Genomic DNA, 20,760 nt, shown 5'->3' on the forward strand with positions numbered 1-20,760 from the left:
AAAGAGTACAATCCTTTCATTCACTTAAAGCTGACGCAGGAGTCACAGCGAAATCTGCAACAACCATCAAATGACTTTATTGCCCCTTGTCAGTATTTAAAGGTACAACACATTTGACATGTAAAAGACACACATGTGGGCGTCCGTCAAGTCAAAAGTCCACCGACGTAACAGCTACTTTCACTCACAACGCAACAACATGAGGTGCAGTCAGGTAACAAGTCACAGGGTTAAAAACACGAACCCAACATGAGCTTATGAACACTTTCTTCAGTTTATACGAAACACAGTTTGTCAGTTGGCGTACGACTGTTGCTATACATGTAATACTTCTGCACTAGTCAGTTGTGTTGTTGTGCACTGGAAATCTCAGTTTTTATTGATGTCAGCCTTCAGATTGTGGTTCAGTAAAATGAAAAAGTCACAGCAGAGGAAGTAAAAAAAAAAAAAAAAACAGGAGGGAGAACAGCATTCAACTTAAATCCCTGGTCGTCAAATTAATGTTCAATCCGGCGGATGTTTTGATTGCTTTTGCCTAAAGTGTGTCGATGGCGTTTTGGGGGATGAACTAGAAAGGACAATATTGCTTCACTTCAGGCACATATGGTCTCAGCAGGGATGGAAGAGCAAAAAGCAGGAGAGATTCGAAATGATTAAACTCTGAAATTACATGTGAGGATCATGTCTGAGCACGTGGCCTTTCACCGGCACGCTTAAAACGCAAAACAGCAGCAGCAGTTCTGAGTTTTTCTAATATCTGTCTGACCAACACGCATTACACAACAGAAGTACACCCATGTGCAACATCAATTAAATGTGAAACTGCATCAGAGTATTTGCTCGAAACAATCAAAAAGAAACACTTTCAAGCCCCAAAGTAGAAACTCAGCGCAACAAAAGTGAATCCACATCGACCTCATCTACCTCTATGGATGGAGGACGAGAAATATATCCTTAGGTGGAAAACTGCAAGCGTAGAGTCTGCTTATTAAATGCATGAAAACAAGCCTGATAAATGTTGGGAGAACAAGGACTACCACAGTGAATGCATAGTCCTGACAGAGAAGAACTGAGGCGGCAGTCGAAGGTGTTTTGGAGACGATATTTGTAGATGCGCCATAATGCCTGTGGATACTCAAAAATTCTAGCTCCCAGTCTGTAGAAGCTTGAAGAAGAGGAATATTCCAACTAAAATAACTTCAAAAGAACTGGAAAATTACCACAAAAAGAGCCTAAACTACCTTGAAGGGTTCAACTATGCCAGGAAAAACACCCAAAATAGGTAAAATTGTGACAAAAACATAAATTTGGCTCACAAAACTTACAGAATCACCCCAAAAAGAGCCAAAATTACCTTGAATTATAGGAATTTGGCGTCCTTCATATTGAGGATGATTGAGTTGTTCATCAAAAATACATGTAGACGCACAAAATATTGTACAAAATTCAGATTAGAATCACAGAAATGAACTTTTGTTGCACTCAGTTCCTCCTTTGGGGCTTTTATGTTTCATAAAGTCAATCTTAACTGAAGCTTTTGACATTTAAATGACATATTGCACATAATATACACTGTAGATCGGTTTTGTCAGTACCAGCTGGACGCCCGTTTTCAGTTTTCAAAAACCGCTGCGGATAAAACGGCAGCTTCACCTCTGATCCGCCGGCCTCTCTGTTGTTTAACCGTCTGAGGAAAGTAAAGCCGTCTGTGTTATTTTTAAAAAAACAAAACACTCCTCTCTTAAGCCCTTTTATAAAGTGGCATGTGTGACGCAGATCATAAGTGTGTGACAGTTAAAAAAAGAACAGTATTAACAGATGAGCAGAGCTTTGAGCTTCATGAGGTCGAGAATGCTCTAATGTGTTCACATTGAAGCCCGCTGACCTTCTGTTCACCTGCAAATGGAAAAAAATAACCCAAATATTTGTTTTGTAGTTCAAATTGTAGCTTCAGATTGCGGTTAGTTTAGCTCCTGTGTTATTCACAATTAATACAAACAGCTTCCTGCAGCTCAAATCCTCCTGTTGAAGGAAGATTTATCCTAGAAATCACAATAAAAGCAGGTTAGGAAACAAACATGTAGTCGCTGTCCTGTACAGTTACAGTAATTTGAACCAGAAACTTCATCAAACAAAACAATGTGCGCCTTCAGATTGTCGGTTTTCCCGCAAAACCTCTTCAAAAACCAGAGCGTGGTTGTGCATTTTCTCAGTCGATAACGTGCTTTTGGGAAAAGTCTGTGCTTTCAGTCCTCGAATCGAAGCCGGATCTTCAGCTTCACGTCACAGAAATGGATATTTAGAGTTACAGTCAGTTTGGAGTTGTTTTGTATAAATACAGTATCAAACTTCGCCATAAATGACCGCTTAGGCAGATATTTATCAAACCAACCGATCCTCTGGCGACAAAAGCACAAGACTTATGGTTTGTGTTTAAGTTTGGAGTATAATGCACAAAATAAAGGCAAATAAACCACTAAAAAGAACCTTGAAAAGGAAGAAACTAACAAAATTTTGTCAATTTAGCGAAGAAAAACGGAATGAAGTATTTAGGAAGTGCTTTCACTCTGTCAGCTGGTATCGGCCACATTTCTGGAGGCCATAAATCATAAAAAAACAAACAAGAAAAGGCGAATTTCTTTGATTACTTATTTCACAAAAATTTTTTTAAAAAAAGAGAGAAAACATGCAGTCAACATGTGTAACATTTTCCCAAAGGCCTACATGTGTTTTCCAAACTGGAAGAAGGTGGCTCTACATGCTAAAGATATTTTATTATTTATATTGTTTATTGGCTTTCGTCTGCTCTGTGAAAACACTGCCTGCAGTTCAGTCGAGAAAATGATGAGTACATAATTTTTTTTAGTTTTTTTTACATAACTTGTTTGCAAAATATTTATTTGACTGCATTTTTTTGCAAGAGACAGATAGGATAAAGTGGATTTGTTGAAATATCCCATTTTTAAGCTCATATTTGGTTAATTTTTCCAATCGGATGGCACGGATGAAGTGCTGGAAAGCTGGAAATCTGACAAAATCAATGAATGACTGGTGTAAATGTAGTCACTTTGGGGTATTTTGTTTGAAACATGAATAAACAAAAGCATCTCAACAAAGTTTTGCATTGGAATTTGTGTTTTAAATCTTGATTTAACCGTTACTGAAAATATCAGCATCCTTGGTTAGGGGGATAAAAAACATACCAGTCGATTCCTACTTCCTTTTTAGTGAAGAAGAACTAGTTGGTTTCTTAAATATCTGTCTGCCGAGAATTGCATAAATCCTGAAGCTTCGAGGAGATTATTTCCCGCCTGTGTGAAGCAAACAGACCAAACTTCATGTTTCTGTTCTTCAGGCTGAATCTTCAGGTCCAGTGATCCCACAATGAGCCGAACAAACACCGGAACAAACGTCTTCGTCCCTCCGAGGTGGAGAAACCGCCCAGGATTCATCGTTTTACACCGGACGGCGTTAAGAGGCTCGTCTGCGGCAGAATATTCACACGAGTACCTTCATGATCTGTGGATAAGAAGCTGGTAGAGAGTCAGAGACGGGAGAGGTGATCCCGTCTCCATGGCAGCAGCAGATCCTTCGCTTCCCACCGGATCACCAGCGGATCCGGTCTTAAGTGATCTTCTCATGCTGGATCTGGTAGTAACAGGCCTGGAGGAGGAGAACAGTACAGTCAATTACAGGAAACAGTCTCTAGCTTTAAGCTTAGTTTTCACATTTGTCTCCTCTCCACTTCCTAAATTCATTCTGCAGCTCAGTCGAAAAATCTATGAATTTTTCTCACCTGATTGTTGGTAGCAGCTGAGACGCTAAAGGCTTCACTGCTCCACTCGAACACTTACATTTTCAGGCTTTACAGAGTTCAATCTGTGCAAATGCTTTTTTTCTTGGCAATTTATTAAAATACAGCAAGTAGCATAAAATGATATTAATTAAATATTGCACTTTTAAGCGCAGTAGGACAGTTTTAATGCCATAAATCACGAAAAAAAAGCATTTGTGTCTGTGGTCATTTTTGTTTTCTTTGGGGTCGTTTTGTAATTCTGTGTCTCTTCATGCTCATTTTGTGTCTTTTTTTGCTTATTTTGTGTCTTTTATGCTCATTTTGTGTCTTTTTTTGCTTGTTTTGTGTCTTTTATGCTCATTTTGTGTCTCTGTGGTCATTTTGTGTCCATTTAAGGGTGTAATTTTGATACATATTTACAGAAAACATGCGTTTCAAATGTTACCTTCAGGGTGGTGAACATGATTCCGTGTTCTCCGTGTTGAACACACGGATCCATCAGGTCTTCGATCAGACTGACCTCTGAACCGAGATTCCTGATTCTAAAAGGGAACCAAGAAAATAATTAAAGATCCTCCACTTGAATCCTTTGAATATTACAACATCAAACCATTTGGTCTGAGCTGTATTTTTCTTTTTTACACTCTAATCAGAGTAGTCTCGGCTATCCAGACCTTATTTTGTGTGATTATACAGTCCACACTCATGTCTCATTTAAATAACATTTAAAATATTTGTAGATTTTGGGATCTTTTTTAATTTTCTTGCACCTCACAATCTTTCTTGCCCTTTTAATTTTTTTTTCGACTTGTCCGTGTTTTACTGTCAGACTCCTCATAAAACCTTCATGGCAACAAAACAGATTAATTTTTAGAGTCAAAATGACGTGTTTAAGTGTCTAATAGTGACTGACCAGCAGAAAGACATTCAGTTTACTCTCACATGTATGTCAAAGAAAACCAACAAATGATCAAATTTAGGAAGCTGGAACGTGAAAGTTTTGCTGTTTTTGCTTAAAAACATGAAACAAAAAGATGATCTAATTAGCTAACTGTCCGTGTGTGTTCGCTGTGCGTGACTTTCTGTGATTTTTGTGTTTGCCGCTGACCGAGCTCGCAGCACCACGTAGAGGAAGACGGGGAACAGGTCGTCCATGGACCACAGGAAGTCCTGCTTCAGCAGAGCTTGAACTTCCTGCGTGATCTCCTCGAAGGTGAGCTGGATCACCTGCAGCTTGTCTGACGGCGTGAACGTTGTGCTGCAAAAATGAAACAAGGATCACTGTAATTATTCTGCCATATTTAACAACACTGGTGTCCCCTGTGGTTTAAATGCTTCATGCAGCCCGTTTTAAAAACGTCTCTACCTGATCTGCTGAAGTGTTTCCACTGCAGAGGCGAAGCAGGCGTCTTTGGTGCTGGACATCACCTGAACGCAGCAGAACAAACATCGTTTACGTATCCCCGTGTAGCTCACATACTGACCCTCTGAATCACAAAAAAACTAAAATTATTAACTAAAATTCTCCATTTCTTCGTCCAAATGTGAAGCCATCAAGTGACTCGACTGTGACCAAGGCTGAGTAAAAGATAACGATTGTAATTTATTTTAGTTTTTTCGCATTTCTGTCATTCAGCACAGAAGATATTTCTGAGTTCTCTCTACTTCTATTCACGGTTTTTCTGTTTCCATAGAAGCACAGGACTTTATACTGCAGTAAAAATGAGCTCACAGTGAGGAAAAATGCACCAGAAGCAAAAATAAGACCTGGAAAAGGCTCGAATCGTCGCATTTTTCTGCTGTAATGTAACAGAACTTTTCGGGAAAAAAGCAAATAAAAGAGCTATGAATCCACAAAATGATTAATAATTTTAATTTTGGTCTGTCTGCAAGGAAAAACTGCACTTCAGAGAGTCAACACAATCCAAAAACATGACAAACAAGTGAAGAAGTGTTGAAATAAAACAAAAAAATCAAACCAGATGCTGCTTTATCATTTAAAAACATAAACAAACTGATACCTGCTGCTTCTCTCCCCGTGCAGGTAAAGAAGTCGGGATGGAAACGGGCCAGAACTTCCTGTGAAGGCACAAAAAAGACACAGAACAAGTTCCAGATTTGCTGAGAAAGTGAAAGTGTTCTGCTGTGAACGTGTGGTGTGACGTACTGCTGGACGCCCAGGAAGGCCAGCAGGGCGAGGTCGGGCTGCTTGTTGAGGCGGAGGACGCACTCCCAGTAGACGTCATCCTCTCGTTCTTTATCCAGAGCGTAGAGGGTGAAGAGCGGCGGGTAAAGACGAGGCAGCAGGACGGGCAGCAGCAGAGCCGAGCTGCTCACCACACGGCTGAAACACGGAGGGAATCTGGAGGTTAAGGTGAGCCGGTGGAGCTGCCATCATGGCGACATATGCTCGGAGACGTACCTGGGTTTGGGCGACTCCAGCGGGGCATCGGTGGCGTCCTTGATGTCCTGGAGGCTGGTGGTCGGCTCTGGAATCACACCGCCCTCTTCTGGTAGGTCTGGGAACAGAAACCTGCAGGGAACAAAAAAATATAAAGATCTTCAGTTAGATTATTATTTAACCCTCGTGTCGTCCTGCGGGTCAAAGATGACCCGTTTTAAAGTTTGAAAATGTAGAAAATAAATATATTTTCACAGTGAAACTTTTGATGTTCACATTTTCAACATTTTTGGGAAATATTTGAACATTTTTTGGTGGAAAAAAGAAATGTTAAAAATGTTTCTTTAATCCTTCTGTTCACTTAGTGGCGCCAAAAAATTTTGTTTCCTTGTCTGAAAAAAATCCCAAAAAGTCAGCAAAAAAATTCCACTAATTTCTGAAAATTTGCAAAACCTTCAGGAAGAAAATTCCAATAATTAAAAAAAGCCAAAAATAAACAGTCTGAACTAATTTATTTTTTTTAAAAGAGAAAAAAAATCAGAGATATGCCACAAAATGCTCATTTTGTTAAACCCTTCCCTGAAATCAAAAACATCCTTTACATTTTTTATTTTTATTTTTTTTAACTTCTGGTGTCTTTGTCATGAGAAAAGATTCAGATCAGGCAGCAATCTGGAAGAAAGTTGGAGCTCTTATTGGTAATTTAGCATAAACTAAATAAAATGAAATAAACACTCTTATTTCATTAGACTTTCCTGGGGATTTTGTCTCCAAAAGGTCATATAAGTAAAAAAAAAAAAAATGAAAGTCTGTGTATAATATAAAAACAGAAGCAAATATCACTTTTTTAAAAACTCTCTACAAGTCTATCTTCGAAATTGATAAACACGGTAGGAATATTATAAGTTTTAATCCTTTTTAGACCGTTGCTAGTGAGCAGAAATTAGTGGAATGTTGGGAATCAATGAACACAATGAACTCAAATGTGACGTTTATCGTGTCCTTTTAAATTTAAAAAACCTGCTGTGGCTCATTTCATGTTTTCTGAATGAAACAGTGAATCAAATCTCAGCTCTGTGCAGACGGCTGCTGACTGAGCGCTCAGCGGCGTACCTGACGATCTGGAAGATGCGGCTGAGGTAAGACTTGATCTCGTTGACGGCTTGAGGCAGCAGCCGGCGGTTCGCTCCGACGCCCACGTAGGTCATCCGGTAGACGGCCACCAGGGCCTCCAGCAGCCGGCCCAGCGGGTGGAGGGGGGTGTCGCAGGCCTGCAGGGGAGAAGTTTTAGCTCCACAGACTCACAGGAATCAGCTACAGGAATGACATTCTACCAGGCACTGGTCAATTTTATTCCCATTTATACTCTGAAGGTGACGACAGATGGACGTGTTCATATATAAGAACAACTTTACTGATTCCTCAACGGGGAAATTCACAAACATTATCCAAAGATACATTCAGAGAACATTTCATTCATAAAACATCATGAAAACTGATGTTTTTTCAGTCTGCTGGCAGCATTTTTTCATCCCATTGTAAAAACCTTTGAGCCATCGGTGATTCAGGATTTCATGTTGCAGTGAACCGTGACAGCTGTTGGACTCACCTTGATGAGGTAGAGGCGGATGCTGTGGTATCTCTCCATGGTGATCGGTCCCGTGTGCTGAGGAATCACCTCCAGACTCTCCAGAGTTTTGCTGTGACTCCGGGACAACGTCTCTGGACTGGAAAGAAGCACAAACGTAAGAACGGGTTTCTGAACTTTAACTTGCTGTCAGGCAGGTTTCTGGAGCATCTACCTGTCCTGGATGTGTCTCCGGCTGGTGGTGAGGGCCACAGCGATGTTCTCCCAGGCCTTCCCGTTGTCTCCTTGACCCGGCGAATCGCAGCCCAGCTGAGTCCAACACTCCTCGAACACCGCCTGCCATTTGTCCTCAGCGCAGACACACAGACGCCCCAACCTCCTGCAGCATCGCATGAAAAAATACACAAAACCTGTCACAAAATATGCTGTGTGTTGCTTGAAATGTGTAAATGAAGCACCAAAAACACCATAAAGACAAACACTTGTGGGCGGCAACCATAGAGAATTTGTCTTAAAAAGATCGTATTCAACATTACAAGTAACTGTACAAAAAATTCAACGTAAAAATGCATCTTAAAGAGCATTTCCTGTTTCAGTGACAGAAATATTGCTCAAAATTTGACAGAAAGATTGGACCGGAATTACTCAAAATGTCAATGACCTAAAATAGTCTAAAATTACTTGAAACTTGTCCAAAATGGTTCAAAATATGAATCATAATGGCTCAAACTTTGAGCAAAATAACCTGAAACTTGTCCAAAATCCTTCAAAATTCTCTAAAATGACATGAAATTTGTCTAGAACTTCCCAAGATTTTGTAAAATGACTCAAAATGACACCAATTGTGTCTAGAGTGACTCGAAATTTGACCAAAATGACTTGAAACTGGACCAGAATTACTCACAACTTGACTAAAATGACTGCAAATATGAACAAAGTGAGGTGGAAGTTGTCCAAAAGTACTTGAAATTGTCTAAAATAATTTCAGCTTTGTCCGGGATGATTCAAAATTTGTCTAGAAGGGTTCAAAATTGTCTAAAATGACTCACAATTTGCTCTAAATGACTCCAAATTGGCTAGAATTACTCAAAAATTGACACAAAAATAGTTCAGAAAGACCCAGTTGTTTCTGAAATTCCTCAAAATTTAACAACATGATTTGAAACGTGTCCAGAATTCCTCAAAATTTGACCAAAAGTGACACAGAGTTGCCCAGAATGACAAAAAAAGATCAAACACAAACATTTTCGACATTTTCATGAGTATTCTGAGGATTAACTTTGCATTATTATGCTGTACTATCATTTTTTTTTTTTAGAAAGAAAGCAAATAAAAGTGACTTGAGTCCATTGAAAGATAATTTAAACTTTACTCCCTAACTTCCTACAACATTATTAAACGTAATGTACAACATAAATGAATCAAACATAAAATATTTCCTGTAAATATGAGCACACTGTGAGCTTACACGGCTCTGGTCTTCTCCTTGTCGGTGTCGAACAGGTGAGGTTTAAAGTAGGAGCCGGTGACTTTGAGCCCTGAGCCCCATTCACCGTTGAAGGAGCCCTCCAGGTAGTCGCCATTCGCCATCGTCAGCACGCCCTGAGGAAGAGTTCAGCGTTTTAGTCAATCACAACTGTGCACCTGCATCTGCTTTATTTAAAAGTTTGCATTTAACCCGAAAACCCAATGGAGGGTTTGAAACGCATTTTATCTTTAAACAAAAGCATCAAAATCGGTTTTGTCACCAGAGACAAAATCTTTAAAAACAGAAAAAATTGTGATATTTTATTCTCCATGCCTGTTTAAAAATAGCTGCCAAAAATAATCCGTTTGTCTTAAACAGAATCTGTAAAATATGAAAAAATGTGCGTTTCTTGGTGTAACAGTAAAATCATCAGTGACTCAACTGTGACCAACATTTGTGTGACAAAAAATCTGCAGGCTATGCGAAATTCTTTTTTTCAGTGTCATGCTGGACAGAAGACATTTCTTGAAGTCTCTCTCCTTCTTCGTGGTTGTTCTGTTTCCATAGAGGTGCAGGACTTTACTTTGCAGTGAGTAAAAATGTGACAGGAGCAGAACATGTTATCACACTACTCAGAGCTCTGAGGGTGAATAAAACGTCTGTCTCCCAAGTCAATTTGTTGTTAAAATCTTTGCTTTTTCATGCTGTAAGATCAAAGTATTAAGGCTAGGACTTAACGCGTTAATTCGGATGAATTAATTACTGACAAAATAACTCCCTGTAAATGATAACGCATTTAATCACACCTTCCTCAGTTTCCTAATTTCTGGAAGGAAGGAAGGAAGGAAGCAAGGAAGGTAGGAAGGTAGGAAGGTAGGAAGGAAGGAAAGAAGCAAGGAAGGTAGGAAGGAAGGAAGGAAGGAAGGAAGGAAGGAAGGAAGGAAGGAAGGAAGGAAGGAAGGAAGGAAGGAAGGAAGGAAAGAAGGAAGGAAGGAAGGAAGCTGTTTTAGCATTTAGATCTGCTGGAACTTATTCTGTCTTGTCTTCATCAAATGTCTCGGCTGTGAAAGTTCTATTTCCGGAGATACTGATGTTTTTTTGAGGTCTGAAAAGAGGAAACTCTCCATTTTCGGCCAGAAAATGAGCCCACTGTGACTAAAAATGGACAATTCAGAGAGTTAAAACGTTCACCTTTCCACTGAGGGTCCAGTCGTCGGAGAATTCGCCCTCGTACGTCGTGTCGTCCTCGGACAGAAGGACCCCGGTGCCCTGAAACACAAACAGTCGCTAATCATGGCTTCTGTAGGGCTCAGGTCAAAACTTCACTATCTCGTAGAATTCTATTTAACTCTATTCTGCCCATCGAACAGCTTTAATTTACTCCTGACGGCGAGGAAACTCAATTAACAACAACAATAATAAACTGCTTTAACAACGTTTTTAAGTAAATTTATCAAATTGGGCATAAATCCTGCCTACTTATACATTTTAAGCACAGAGATATCACTCGCAAATCAAACAAATGATCAAAAAATATTGATTTCTGATTATTTAAACTGAGAATTAAATGTGTTCTACTTTCTGTTTCAGTGCATTTCTTTGCCTGTGCTGCTGTGAGTTCTTAATAATTTTCTTTGTTTTTAAAAAATAGATGTCCTGCATGTTTTCAATCACTTGTATAGACTTTATTTAGCGTTTTAATACTCCATATTATCAGATATTTAAGGTGATGGAGGTTGGAAATGTGAGAAAATTTGTGCAATTATTATTTTAGGACAAAATCTCGACCAGATTAAACCTCGACAGGGTTTTTCTCCCTCCTAAAAGTCGTCTTTTTCGATGTAAAGCCTGAATTTACCGTCATCTTGTTGTCTTTGAAGGCTCCTTCGTAGTAAAGGCCAAACTGAGTGACGACGACGCCGGTTCCCTGCCGCTGGTGGTCCTGCCACATGCCCATGAACTTCTCTCCTCTGGAAAACAAACATCACCGTCATTCTAAAAACACAAACCCGTTCTTCTGAGCTCATCCGGTTTCATCCGTGTGAATAAAACTGACTTAGTGATGTCGTCGAAGACTCCGTAGCCCGTCTTCTTGTCCTGCAGCCACTGGCCGATGAAGACGCTCGGCGAGGAGGTGTTGAGTTTGCCGCTGCGCAGCATCCCGTGACCGTGACGCATCCCGTCCTGGAAAGATCCGTCGTAAACTTCCCCGCTGGCGTATCTGCAGTCACACCGAAGACGTTTATTCAGTCCTCTGACATGGGAATTTGTCAGAATAATAACACTAAAATAACAATATTTTGCAGTTTGGGCTTAAATCTGAAACAAAATATCACCCTAAGCTGGATTTTGAGACGTAAAAACATAGTGAAAATGTATTTATTCAGTTTGCTGACAGTATTTTCTAATTTATGGACTGATAGAAAGAGAGGTTCAAGCTGTAAAACCTTTGACTCAACTGTGTCAACAAAATAAAACAAGAAAATCGAAGCTTGAAGGCTCATTTTTTTGTTTCTTCTTGGAAATAAATGTACATTTTTAGACATTTTTTTCCAATGGATGATTAATCAGTTTAATTTTTGGCCTTAAAATGTGACAATACATGCTGTTTTGTTCCTTAGTATGGCCACATGGTGAGAAAATCTGAGTGTAAAACAATTATAGTGAAGGCCAGGAGAGAAATATGAGCTAAACGTCAGACAGGGTTTCTCAGGTTTCTACTCACCTGTACGTTCCCAGGCCGTGCATCTTCCCGTCTTTCCAGTGACCTTGATAGTGGTCGTTCTTGTTCAGTGTTTTATTCGGAGCCACAAACTCCCCAAAGCTGCACAGAGACACAAAAATACACGCAAAAAATGTATAAACACATGAGAAAAAAAAACAAGAAGAACTGCTTCAGGTGGTGTGTTGGTCAACGCTCACCCGTCCTCCAGTCCGTTCTTGAACGCTCCCGTGTAAATCCTCCCATCAGGCCACTTCAGCACTCCTCTGGAAAGATCAATAAATCTGATTTTAGTATCAATGCCGACACATCCATGTACATATATGCACACTTGCAGGATGTTTCCACGGCCACAATACCATCCTCGTTTGAAAATGTGCCACTTTGTTCCATTTTAAGGGCCAGTAATTATTTATTATGGTCATTTTGCTACATTTTTATAGTAATTCTGGGCAGGTTTCAGGTTATTTTGGGATCATTTCAGTGATTTTGGCTCACTTTGAATTATTTTGGACAATTTTGACTTATTTAGAACAAGTTTAAAGTCATTTTGGACAATTTCAAGTCGTGTTTTGAGTCAATCCAGACAAATAATTCTTCATTATTGTTATTTTTGGACATTTTCATGTCATTCTCGGCAAACTTTGAGTAATTCTGAACCATTTTCAAGTCATTATGTCAAATTTTGAGTAATTTCAGAAACAGTTTGTCATTTTTCTAAATTTTGAACAATTTGGGTAATTCCAGACGCATTTTGAGGTCTTTGTGGCAATTTTTGAGTCATTTCAGACAATTTCTAATCCTTCTTGACACATTTGAGTCGTCTTGGACAACACTGACGTTATTCTAGATCATTTCAAGTAATTTTGGACAAGTTGTACCTCATTTTGTTCAAATTTTAAGTCACTCTAGTCAAGATTATTGTAATTTTGAGTCCTTTTACACAATTTTGAGTAATTCTAGACATTCATTTTAGAGAATTTTGGACAAGTTACAGATCATTTCAGAATATTTTGGACAACATTCAAATTATTTTAGACAATTTCCAGTCATTGTGGACAGGTTACAAGTAATCTTGTATCAATTGCTGTCATTTAGCAAAAGTTTCAGTCATTTTCGTCAAATATTGAGTCATTTTTGGCTACTTTTGAGTCATTTTAGACTATTGTTTCAGTCGTTTAGTACAATTTTGAGTACCAAATTAAGACAGGTGTCAACTTTCTGAGGCCCCACTACCATCTCTGAAAAGACGCAATTGGTGTCGATCACTGGATAAATCAATATTTAAAACTGAAACACAGACGGTGTGTTCGTCTAACCTGCCGTTGGGTTTCCCAGCGAGCCAGCGGCCGTCGTACGTCGCCTCTTTTAGCCGTCCGTCTTTATAGAAAGTGTACGACGCCGTCCTGGAGATGGGAGGATCCAACTTCTGCCCCGACCCGGCCGACGCCACGTCCTGCCCCGACCCGCTCAGCGCCTGGTCCACCGCCTGGTTGATGGAGCGAAGCCACTTGGCCTAAAAAAAACAAAACACAGTTCAGACACAATGGAAAACTGGAATGGAAGCACAATGCTGTTGAGCAGAATGAAAAGATTGACCTTCTCCATGGCAGACGAGGCCAGCAGGGTGAACGTCTCCTCAGGTGTGATCACCTTTAATCCAAATCTGCACAAACGACACACAGTTTGACACTGAAAACGTGACTTACTGTGTGAAAAACACACTAATATACAGACAAGTTTGAAAACAGAAGTCTGAGTGCCTTTGATTACTGGTTGCAGCTGACTGAGGAGACAGAATTTTGAGGTTTTTACTGGATTTGGTCGTATTTTACAGACACGTTCAAGTCATTTAGGATAGTTTTGAAGTTTCACATCGCTTAGAACAATTTTTGCATGGTTTTAGACAAGTTCCAAGACATTTTGGACAATTTTGAGTCATTCTGGAAAAGTTTCAAGACATTCTGGACAAATTCTGTGTGATTTTGGACAAGTGTCAAGTCATTTTGGACAATTTTTGTGTGGTTTTAGACAGGTTTCAAGAGATTTTGGACAATTTTGAGTCATTCTGGACAAGTTTCAAGGCATTTTGGGACAATTTGTGTGTGATTTTGGACAGGTTTCAGGGCATTTTGGACAATTTTAAGTCATTCTGGACAAGTTTCAGGGCATTTTGGGACGATTTTGAGTCATTCCGGACAAGTTTCAAGGCATTTTGGGACAATTTGTGTGTGATTTTGGACAAGTTTCAGGGCATTTTGGACAATTTTGAGTCATTCTGGACAAGTTTCAAGGCATTTTGGGACAATTTTTGTGTGATTTTGGACAAGTTTCTCTTGTCTTTGTCTCATACATGGCATTAGTTTGGTGATTTCTTTAAAGAGAGCGTGTTTTTCAACGCAGATTTTGAGATTCAGAAGGTTACAGAGATTTCTCAGGGGTTTAAAACCTGCGAGTGAACAAACTTACAGTCCGGTGTCCTCCTCTGGGATCGGCTCCACCCAAAGTGTAGCCAGAGGGAAGATGTGATGGGTGGAGAACTGCAGGTGAAGAAAGAGGCAAAGAGAGGGTTTTTATAAAAGAGAAACAAACTGCGACGTTCAATCAGCACAAACACAGAGAGACAGAAACATAAAGTACAATAAACAGAGAATCTCCACAAACAAGGAAAAACTGAGAGAGAAAACTACTTTTAATGTGAGTTCAAAGGAGAAAAAGGAAACCGTTTCTCTTCAGAGGTATTTTAATACATCAGCGCTGCACATTTTCAGCAGTTTAATGTAGTTTTTACACACGTGGACAAAATTGTTGGTACCCCTCAGTTAAAGAAGGAAAAACCCACAATTCTCACTGAAATCACTTGAAACTCACAAAAGTAACAATAAATAAAAATTTATTGAAAATTAAATAATCAAATACAGCCATTACTTTTGAATTGTTGATTAACATAATTATTTAAAAAAACAAACTAATGAAACAGGCCTGGACAAAAATGATGGTACCTCTATAAAAGATTGAAAACTATTTGACCAGAGTGACATGATTAACTCAGGTGTGTCATTTAATTGACATCACAGGTGTTTCCAAACTCATAATCAGTCAGTCTGCCTATTTAAAGGGAGACAAGTAGTCACCCTGCTGTTTGGTGAAAAGGTGTGTACCACACTGAACATGGACAACAGAAAGCGAAGGAGAGAATTGTCCCAGGACATCGGAAAAAAAATGATAGACAAACATCTTAAAGGTAAAGGCTATAAGACCATCTCTAAACAGCTTGAAGTTCCTGTGACAACAGTGGCTCATATTATTCAGAAGTTCAAGACCCACGGGACAGTAGCCAACCTCCCTGGACGTGGCCGCAAGAGGAAAATTGATGAGAAATTGAAGAGACGGATCGTTGGAATTGTATCCAAAGAGCCCAGAGCAACCTCCAAAGAAATTAAAGGTGAACTCCAAGGCCAAGGTACATCAGTGTCAGATCGCACCATTCGTCGTTGTTTGAGCCAAAGTGGACTTCATGGGAGACGACCAAGGAGGACACCACTGCTGAAAAAAACTCATAAAAAAGCGAGACTGGAATTTGCAAAAATGCATGTTGACAAGCCACAAAGCTTCTGGGAGAATGTCCTTTGGACAGATGAGACCAAACTGGAGCTTTTTGGTAAGGCACATCAACTCTATGTTCATAGACTCAAAAACCAAGCATACGAAGAAAAGAACACTGTCCCTACGGTGAAACATGGAGGAGGCTCAGTAATGTTTTGGGGCTGCTTTGCTGCATCTGGCACAGGGTGTCTTGAAAGTGTGCAAGGTACGATGAAATCTGAAGACTATCAAGGCATTCTGGAGAGAAATGTGCTGCCTAGTGTCAGAAAGCTTGGTCTCAGTCGTAGGTCATGGGTCTTCCAACAGGACAACGATCCAAAACACACAGCCAAAAACACCCAAGAATGGCTGAGAGAAAAGCGTTGGACTATTCTAAAGTGGCCTTCTATGAGCCCAGATCTGAATCCCATTGAACATATGTGGAAGGAGCTGAAACATGCCATTTGGAGAAGACACCCATCAAACCTGAGACAACTGGAGCTGTTTGCTCATGAGGAGTGGGCCAAAATACCTGTTGACAGCAGCAGAACGCTCATTGACAAATACAGAAATCGTTTAATTGCAGTGATTGCCTCAAAAGGTTGTGCAACAAAATATTAAGTTATGGGTACCATCATTTTTGTCCAGCCCTATTTCATTAGTTTGTTTTTTTAAATAATTATGTTAATCAACAATTCAAAAGTGATGGCTGATTTTGATTATTTAATTTTCAATAAATTTTTATTTATTGTTACTTTTGTGAGTTTCAAGTGATTTCAGTGAGAATTGTGGGTTTTTCCTTCTTTAACTGAGGGGTACCAACAATTTTGTCCACGTGTGTATACCTCCGTTTATTTAAAAATGCTCTTTTTGGTGACTGACATGGCAGAAACTGAATATTAGTCTGTAATAATCTCAAGCTTCAACATCCCATTTAAACTTTGGAGGTTTAGCTTTTTATATGTCAAAATTTTAACTTTAGTTCTGAAAAAACAAAACAAAAGCACTGGATTCTCCTTTTTGCTTTGATAAAATTTAATTCTATTCAATCTGTTATTAATTTATTTCGTTTATTGCGAATAAACACATTAACTTGATAAAAGTAAAACATTTTATACAAAGACTACAATAATATCTTTTAGGAATATGAGCAGAAATGCTAAAAAAAAAAAATCAACAATAAATTACTTCCCTGAATGTACGCTTAAAAACAAGACTCTGTTGTCATTATGAGGATATTTAAATTCGACTTTTTAAAAGACTTTTACAGATGTATTCCTCATGCTAAACAAGTGATGATTCATTTACTTAAAATTAAGAAACATTTCACCTGTTTCTGACATAATTTGAAGCAATTTGATGTAAATTAAACATGTTTATTTCTGCATTTAAGTTTTTTTATATAAAATATTATTATTAAAAAATGCGACGCTACTTTTGGATACAGTTTTTTTTTTAGAATATTAGCAGAAATGCTAGTTATTGAATGTTCATAGCAGAAAACCATCGACTGTAAAATTTTAAGTTTGAAGCTTTTAAAAGATTTTACAGGTTGAAGAAACGTCATGACGCATTTTCAGTCTGACTCTAAATCTGCTGCCGGACAGACACCAGAAAATATCATATAAATAGACTGCAATAATAATTCTACATGCAGCTTTTTAAGAATAGCAGCAAAACTGAAACACTTTAAATAATTATCCTGCATTTTCAGCTTAAAAACACTAATTAAATGTTATTAATGGGTCAAAACTCATTTTTATATTAATATTAAGCACAGAAATTGCATCTTTTTTCCTCCTAAACAGTAAATTTAGTGATAGATAATCCTTTCTACTGTCCTGCTTTTGGATTTCTCCTGCAACTTTCTTTAAATTTCAGCTAATTTCCAATATTTTAACTGTTGTGATGAAGATTTTATACAAGTGAGATTAAATCCTGATAAAGATGGATATCAGTAGAAATGTTAGCTCGTTTCTAAAGGTTAGAGTTTAAAACTATGAATTTAAAGCAAAAAAGGCCTTCACAGCTCAAACAGGAAACTTGATGATGCATCAGTCATGCAGGACAACACGTGTTTTTAATCTCAGCATGCATGGTTTTACGTTTTTCTTCCACCAACACGCAGCGTCTCGTTCATTCAGATTCACGACACTCGGCTGCACCTCTGCAGGAATTTAAAGGCACAAACCTGCTTCACATTTTCACAGAGAACTGACTGCTCGACATTTTGGACGACAAAACGAGCACGACTCAAGGCAAGAGAGGAAGAAGAAGAGGGGAACAATGTGCAGGACGACCACAGGAAGGACCGGAGCAGAGTCGAGAGGACAGGGATGGGAATAGAGACAAACAGAGGGAGGGCGAAGGAGAAGTGAACCACAAACTGTTGGTGCTTTTTAGGGTTTTAAACCAACAGGAAGAAACCAAGGCTTCAGGCTTTTAGGTGCAAGCTGGATCGGTTGGCAAAATGAGGAAGAAAAAGAGCGTTTGAGCCTTGGTTGTGGTCGGTTCATCCTCCCATGCAGCCTCCTGCAGGTGGAGAGCAGGCAGAGGACGGAGGCGGAGGTAGGGCTCAGCATCACCGGAAACACAGGACGCTTAGTTTAAAGCTAGCTCACAAATTCAGCCTTTAATCTGTGCAAAACTGAAGAAAAAGTTGTCATATTTTAGGATGAAATTCAACAAAATTCTAATCAGTTAGCATTCAAGTAAATAACCAGGTAAAAATGATTGAACATGCTTTAAATAGCAGCTTTGTATGTTGATTTAAAAGTAATTAGAGATGAAAAGGCTGCAGGTATTCAGTTCTCTGCACAACATTTACTTCATTTAGAGATAACATGCAGATTTTCTCAAATCAGTTGGTTTAAGACAGTACACCACGGTTTTTAGCCCTATTTCTTCATTGTTTTAAAGGTTTTTGTTGACTTTCAGTTGTTCCTGGTGTTGACATTTTGGCAGAGAACAGGCTTTAAAATCCAAATAAAATAAGTCAATAATTCTTCTGTTGCACCACAGTTTGTTTTCACACTAACTCTTAAGCTGATGGTTTGATGTTTAGATCCACAAACTTTAATATGAATACTGAAGGCTTAAGTAATATATGTGTAGTTTACTCTCATGTATGGCACAGCAAAGCATCAAATCTAAGAAGCTGGAACATGAAGATTTTGGCATTTTTGCCTAAAAAAATAACCTAAATATTGGTTTCTCAAAATATTTTTAAATATCTGAGACTTTCAGCTGCTCCTGGTTATGATTTCAAGTCGTATTTGAATACATATGCTAAATCTGAAACTAGAATTAAAAGTTACATTTATATTAAAACTGGTAAATCTCAATCTCAGTTACATTTTCCCAGCTATGACTCCAGCTGTTTCATTTTGTGTTGTTCAAAAGGGTGAAAATCCTGTGACACAGAGCCCTACACCCCTCACACATACAAAGAGAAGAAGACAGAGAGGAAGAAGAAGAAAAGGAAAAAATAAATAATAAAAATAGGAAACAGAAAAAAAACAAAGCAGAAGAATAATAACAAGAGGAGGAACAGGAAGAAAAAGAAGAGGGAGAAGAAGAAGCAGCAGGAGAAGAAGAAAAAGTGGAAGAAGAAACAGAAGAAGAGGCAGTAGAAGAAGCAGAAGAAGCAGTAGAAGTAGCAGAAGAAGAAGCAGTAGAAGTAGCAGAAGAAGAAGCAGTAGAAGTAGCAGTAGAAGAAGAAGAAGCAGTCGAAGAAGAAGCAGTAGAAGAAGCAGCAGAAGTAGCAGAAGAAGAAGCAGTACAAGTAGCAGAAGAAGAAGCAGTACAAGTAGCAGAAGAAGAAGCAGTAGAAGAAGTAGTAGAAGAAGAAGCAGAAGCAGTAGAAGTACGTAGCAGAAGAAGAAGCAGTAGAAGAAGTAGCAGAAGAAGAAGCAGTAGAAGAAGTAGCAGAAGAAGAAGCAGTAGAAGAAGTAGCAGAAGAAGAAGAAGCAGTAGAAGAAGAAGCAGAAGAAGAAGAAGCAGTAGAAGTAGCAGAAGAAGAAGAAGAAGAAGAAGAAGCAGTAGAAGTAGCAGAAGAAGAAGAAGCAATAGAAGAAGTAGCAGAAGAAGAAGCAGAAGAAAAGTGGAAAAAGCAGAAGAAGAAGCAGTAGAAGAAGAAGCAGAAGAAGCAGCAGAAGAAGAAGCAGGGTTTGACAGGGGACTTGAGGGTCACTGCGCTCAGACTGGCTGCTGGCTTCATACTTACTAGGTTCTTACAAGGCGCCACGCCCTGACAGCACGGAGGCAAGCACACACAAACGCTTGAAACACACCAGGTTACAGAGTCTGAAATATGGCGGCTTCATAAAAGTGAAAGAGGAAGAGGAGGCGGCGGCGGCGGCTGACCTGCGCGTGGACCAGAGCGTCGTTGAAGAGGATGAACCAGTTGACGGAGAAGCGTCCGGCGTTCTGCAGCGTCAGGGCTTTGTTGCTGCTCTCACAGACGAGCCGGCGGTGAGGCTTCCTCAGAGAGTCCTGGACAGACACAAGGACGCCATTCAGACACCTCGAGGTACCAATGTGGACGGATACGCTCGGGGAGGGAACATGTTTACCGTCATTTTTCCAGGGAAGCTCTTCCAGAAGTTGAAGGTGTAATCCGCCTCTTTCCGTTTTCTCTTCAGCTGCAGGGCCGAAGCTTCGAACTTGGAGCAGCTGTCCTGCAGCTTCTGGTAGTCGCTGGAGCTCTGAAAACGCAGAAACAACCAGGAAAATCAAGAAAATTATGCTTCTAAACATACATATTTTATAGTTTTAACCCTCCTGTTGTTGGCATGTACGGGCACCAAAAAACACTGTTTCCTTGTTTGAAAAAAATCAAAAAAATTCAGCAAAAAAAATCCTCAAATTTCTGAAAATTTGCAAAACTTTCAGGAAGAAAATTCCAACAATTCCTTAAAGTTTTTTTTTTTTTAAAGTTTTATTTTAAAAAAAACAAAACAGATTTGGCAAGAAAATTCTTGTAATTTTTGTAAAAAATAAGTAAAAATCTTCCAAAAATGAGTAAAAAATCTACAGTGATTACATATATATCAAGAAAACTTCTAATATTTTCTTAAGAACATTGACCAAAAAAATCAACCAAAATCCAGCGAAATTCGCTGGATTTTGGTTGATTTTTTTGGTCAATGTTCTTAAGAAACATTTTTAACTTTTCTTTTGTGCCAATTTTTCTCCAACA

At 39.0% G+C, this 20,760-nt stretch overlaps 1 protein-coding gene across 3 annotated transcripts in view; it reads right to left on the bottom strand.

Annotated features, from left to right (window-relative positions):
• Positions 1–53: 53 nt before the first annotated feature.
• The window catches only part of als2b (alsin Rho guanine nucleotide exchange factor ALS2 b), a 32,827-nt gene continuing 12,120 nt past the window's right edge, over positions 54–20,760 (bottom strand). For 2 of the 3 annotated variants that reach the window (XM_022201882.2, XM_022201880.2), the window contains exons 14-34: positions 20,135–20,266; positions 19,926–20,054; positions 14,445–14,515; positions 13,575–13,641; positions 13,295–13,491; positions 12,176–12,241; positions 11,979–12,077; positions 11,310–11,474; positions 11,112–11,223; positions 10,445–10,522; positions 9,254–9,387; positions 8,000–8,164; positions 7,807–7,924; positions 7,311–7,468; positions 6,219–6,329; positions 5,964–6,140; positions 5,818–5,875; positions 5,163–5,224; positions 4,905–5,054; positions 4,242–4,338; positions 54–3,663 (exon numbers count right to left, since the gene is read on the bottom strand). In XM_022201882.2, coding sequence (XP_022057574.2) covers positions 3,625–3,663; positions 4,242–4,338; positions 4,905–5,054; positions 5,163–5,224; positions 5,818–5,875; positions 5,964–6,140; positions 6,219–6,329; positions 7,311–7,468; positions 7,807–7,924; positions 8,000–8,164; positions 9,254–9,387; positions 10,445–10,522; positions 11,112–11,223; positions 11,310–11,474; positions 11,979–12,077; positions 12,176–12,241; positions 13,295–13,491; positions 13,575–13,641; positions 14,445–14,515; positions 19,926–20,054; positions 20,135–20,266 — 2,385 coding nt within the window. In that variant the 3' untranslated portion in view covers positions 54–3,624. Of the gene's footprint in view, positions 3,664–4,241; positions 4,339–4,904; positions 5,055–5,162; positions 5,225–5,817; positions 5,876–5,963; positions 6,141–6,218; positions 6,330–7,310; positions 7,469–7,806; positions 7,925–7,999; positions 8,165–9,253; positions 9,388–10,444; positions 10,523–11,111; positions 11,224–11,309; positions 11,475–11,978; positions 12,078–12,175; positions 12,242–13,294; positions 13,492–13,574; positions 13,642–14,444; positions 14,516–19,785; positions 19,810–19,925; positions 20,055–20,134; positions 20,267–20,760 lie in introns of all 3 variants that reach the window. The other variant, XM_022201879.2, reaches the window with a different exon arrangement.

This window comes from Acanthochromis polyacanthus, chromosome 22, assembly GCF_021347895.1.
Source record: "Acanthochromis polyacanthus isolate Apoly-LR-REF ecotype Palm Island chromosome 22, KAUST_Apoly_ChrSc, whole genome shotgun sequence".
NCBI classification, from domain to species: Eukaryota; Metazoa; Chordata; class Actinopteri; family Pomacentridae; genus Acanthochromis; species Acanthochromis polyacanthus.